At 46.0% G+C, this 3,967-nt stretch overlaps 1 protein-coding gene across 1 annotated transcript; it reads left to right on the top strand.

The window, feature by feature from the left end:
• The first annotated feature begins 1,269 nt into the window (after positions 1-1,269).
• Positions 1,270-2,298, top strand: LOC102888460 (putative MAGE domain-containing protein MAGEA13P). Its single transcript, XM_006924204.1, has one exon. It carries the CDS (start codon positions 1,270-1,272, stop codon positions 2,296-2,298), a length of 1,029 nt encoding a protein of 342 aa, XP_006924266.1.
• Positions 2,299-3,967: the final 1,669 nt, after the last annotated feature.

Here is a 3,967-nt window from a genome sequence, read left to right as displayed (position 1 = left end):
GCCCAGGGCAGGGCAGTTAGGTAGAGATGCCTCCCGCAATGCTCTGTACTTCCTTGTGGATGATATCCGGGAGATGGGAGCATTGGCCTGAGGGCAGCATTCCCAGGTCTGCAGAAGGGAGAGGGTAAATATTAATTCCTCACGAAGGACTGTGGATATGCCCCACCACAGAACCCAGAGGCATCTTTGCAGAAATTTACCCTGATCCCTCTGTCAGCCCTGGGGACCCTAGGAAATGCCGTCAGGCTGAACATCCACCTTTCTTCCACCCCATTTACAGATCAGGGGCCTCAGGAAGTTACAGGCCTTGGTCTAAAAGGCCCACCCTCTGGTAATTGGAAGAAGGAGTCCCAGCCCCTGCTGGACTTTGAGGTGAGTACCTAAGAGATGACTAAGTGTACCTACCACCCCAGAGCATATTGGATCCAGTCCCCACTGTCTGACTTGGGAGATCTTGGGCAGGATGGCTGGATATGGCCTCTCTTCACTTTTATGTCATTGGTCTTCAGGTGGTGAAAATTTTGGTCTGACTACATAACTTCACATCAGCAGAGGTAGTCATATCAGGTTAGCCCAGGAAGGAGCCACAGGCTCTGTGAGTAAAGTGAGGACCCTGAACAAAGATTGAGGGCCATTCTCTCCTCAGCCCTTAGAGAGATAAGGTTCCTTCCCTTCCCTGCCCTGAAAAGCCATGAGAGGCCCTGCTGCACAGTGTCAGGATTTGGTGTGCCCTCCCTCCCACCTGTTGGTTTCAAAGGTCTGGACTCCATTTAACAGAAGGGTGAGTCTAAGGCTCGGCCAGGAATTAATTTGTGGTTGGAGGAATGGGTGAACTTCTACTCAAGAACAGATGGGACCCAGCTCTTGCTATCAACCATGATAGGACCTAGGGCATGGTGGTTAAATCTAGCACTCCCTCATCTCCACTGCTGTCTCAGGGAAGTAAGGCCCTGGTTTAAAGAGAATGATCTCAAGTCAACAGAAGAGTCCCAGGCCCTGCCAGGCATCAAGGTAAGGACTGAGATGATCCCCCTATTCCAGGAGAGAGGGATCCCCACAGAGTTCATCCAGCCCTCACTGCCACCCCAGGGAGGTCCTGGGCAAGTGTGGCCAAATATGATATCCCCTCAGTACTTCCTGTTGGTTTAAGAATGTGAGCTCCTGTTCTGAGAGTTTTGTCTCATACTCTTCCTCTCTCCCTCAGGCCATTGGCCCCCATCACCCACCTCCTGCTCACACTCCTGCCTGCTGCCCCCAATACAAGTCATCATGCCTCATAGTCTGAAGAGCGAGTGCAACAAGCTTGAACTAAGCCTTCAGGCCCAAAATGAGGCTCCAGACCTGATGGGTGCACAGGTTCCTATAACTGAGGAAGAATCTGCCACCTCCTCTCTCTCTCCTTTGGTCCAGGGCACCCCAGAGGCGGTGCCTGCTGCTGGAACACCAAGTGTTCCCCAGAGTTCCCAGAGAGCCTGCTCCTCCCCCACTGCCATAATAGCCACTCCATCGAGTCAATCTGATGAGAGTTCCAGAAGCCAAGAAGAGGAGGGGCCCAGCACCCCGCAGCCTCCAGCACACCCCGAGTCCTTGCTCACTGATGTGCTACACAAGAAGGTGGCTGAATTGGTGCAGTTCCTGACTGAAAAGTATATGACAAAGGAGCCCATCACGAAGGCAGAAATGCTGAAAAGCATCCTCAAAGAGCACAGGGACCACTTCCCTGTGGTCTTCAAGAGAGTCTGTCAGTGCATGGAGGTTGTCTTTGGCATTGAAGTGAAGGAAGTGGACCCCACCAACCATTCCTACGTGCTCGTCAAAACACTAGACCTCACCTACGATGGGATGCTGAGTGATGTCCAAGGCATGCCCAAGACCGGCCTCCTGATACTTGTCCTGGGCATAATTTTCATGGAGGGCAATCGTGCCCCTGAAGAAAAAATCTGGGAAGTACTGAATATGATTGGAGTATATGCTGAGAAGAAAGATTTCATCTATGGAGAGCCGAGGAAGCTCATCACCAAAGATTTAGTGCAGGAAAAGTACCTGGAGTACCGGCAGGTGCCCAACAGCGATCCTGCTCGCTACGAGTTCCTGTGGGGTCCCAGGGCCCACGCTGAAACCACAAAGATGAAAGTCTTGAAGTTTTTCACCAAAGCCATTGGGACTGACCCAACTTCCTTCCCAATCTGGTATGAGGAAGCTTTGAGAGATGAGAAAGAGCGAGCTGATACCAGAGTTGCCACCAGCAATGGTACTACTGACACAGCCAGTTCTAGTGTCATGTCCTGTCCTGAGTGAACTCTGAGGACACTCTGTGTTTGAAGAGGGCAATCAAGATTCCAAGTAGTGGAGAGCTGAATTGCAGATTTTTTCTTTTCTTTTTTTTTTTTGGTATGTTTCAAATGTTCTTTCTCTTAAAAGATTTATTAGCTTCAGAGTATAGGTTCACAAATGATATTAGTTATGTATTTATTGCTGTTTAACAAGCTTAAGGATAAGAATTTTGCTGTTCTATAAAAGAAATTGGGGAACCTTTCATCTCATATTGTGATCTGGAGCAGGATAACATGGCATTGGAATAGGAATTTCTTGAGAAATGTAAAAGTGCTCAGCAATAAAGTAGATGGGATCAAGAAATAGAGGAAAGAATGTACAAGATGGTTATCCTAGGATTCCTGCATCTCTTTTAGTCTGCTGTTTTGTAAAATTAAAGATATATACCTGAATTTGCTTGGCTAATTAAAGAATGTAGGCAAATTAAATCTTAATAAATGAGAGCTCCAACTCCCTGGCTCGTTTATTCTCATAAGTATGTTTTATAGGTGAGAGAAAAGCCTAGAATGGAAAACTGCTCAGAAGATCCTTTGGGATCATGAATAAACCAGAGAGAAATCTCCACCTGGAGCAGGTGTGGACAGTGTCCTGTATTCTTGTCCCCATGCCACTGAACACAGTGGACAAACTTAGCGCTGTATACACATTGTCTGCAAGGATTAGGATAATCTTTCTTTGAAGTGGCGCCCAAAGGCTGGCACTTTTTCCCTGCCATGGGAATGCCAGAGCCCACTCCATTGAAAAGGTGTTTTAATTAAGTTATCTTGAGTGTAACTTGGCCAACTAAGCAAGGGCTAGATATTTGGTGGGGGGTGATATGCATGAAAATAATGTGTTTTATGGAAGAACAGCTAAGATAGAGGAAAGGAGTTAGTCCTTGACTCAAATTCTAGGAGTTTTGAGTTGCATTCAGCTGGAGAAGACTTCCTCATATCCACATTAAATAATATATCCACTAACAGAAAATTTACTGAGTTTTATTTTCAAAGCTGCATTTTTGGTTCTCTTGGTGTCTTGTGTCCTAGAGTGCTACATATTCTCTGAGATGTCATTATTAATAAGTCTAATGAAAAAAAGTATTAAGTACACACACACACACACACACACACACACACACACACACACAAACAAAATCACAGAAAAGTGAGTGATAGAGGCTGGGGCCAAAATCATGTTAGAAATTACTGCTATTCCTTAAAGATCTAATCAGTGTCAGACACTGTGCCAGATGGTTTACTTACATTACATACATACCAGCAGTTCTGTAAATCAGGATTTATCAAACCCACTTTATAGATAAAGAACCTAAGTAAGACTCCTAGCACTTAGCAATTTTCCCAAGATCATATATCTAATAAGTGACAGGACTAGCACTAGTTCCCTCATCTGAATTCATCTAGGCCCAGACTGTTCCCACTCTTCCCAACTTGAGGCAGACCTTTTGTCTCTTAGTTCCTTTCTCTTCTCGGGATTCTATAATGATTTTCAGGTAACAAAAAGAAGGGCCCTGTAGCCAAGGTAGTAAAAGCATGCCTAAAGAAGGAAGATGGCAAGGAGGAGCAAACAATATGAGGATTGTCTGTGGGTTTCATTTACATAGGGTCTTCCTTCCTGAGCTCCAGGGCTCTTTGAG

The sequence above is a fragment of the Pteropus alecto genome, unplaced genomic scaffold (assembly GCF_000325575.1).
Source record: "Pteropus alecto unplaced genomic scaffold, ASM32557v1 scaffold139, whole genome shotgun sequence".
Taxonomy (NCBI): domain Eukaryota; kingdom Metazoa; phylum Chordata; class Mammalia; order Chiroptera; family Pteropodidae; genus Pteropus; species Pteropus alecto.
This window is presented reverse-complemented; position numbering and strand designations above follow the sequence as displayed.

Bases quoted from the DNA above. Each gene is read 5' to 3' on its own strand.
- LOC102888460 (XM_006924204.1), top strand. From the start codon at position 1,270: ATGCCTCATAGTCTGAAGAGCGAGTGCAACAAGCTTGAACTAAGCCTT.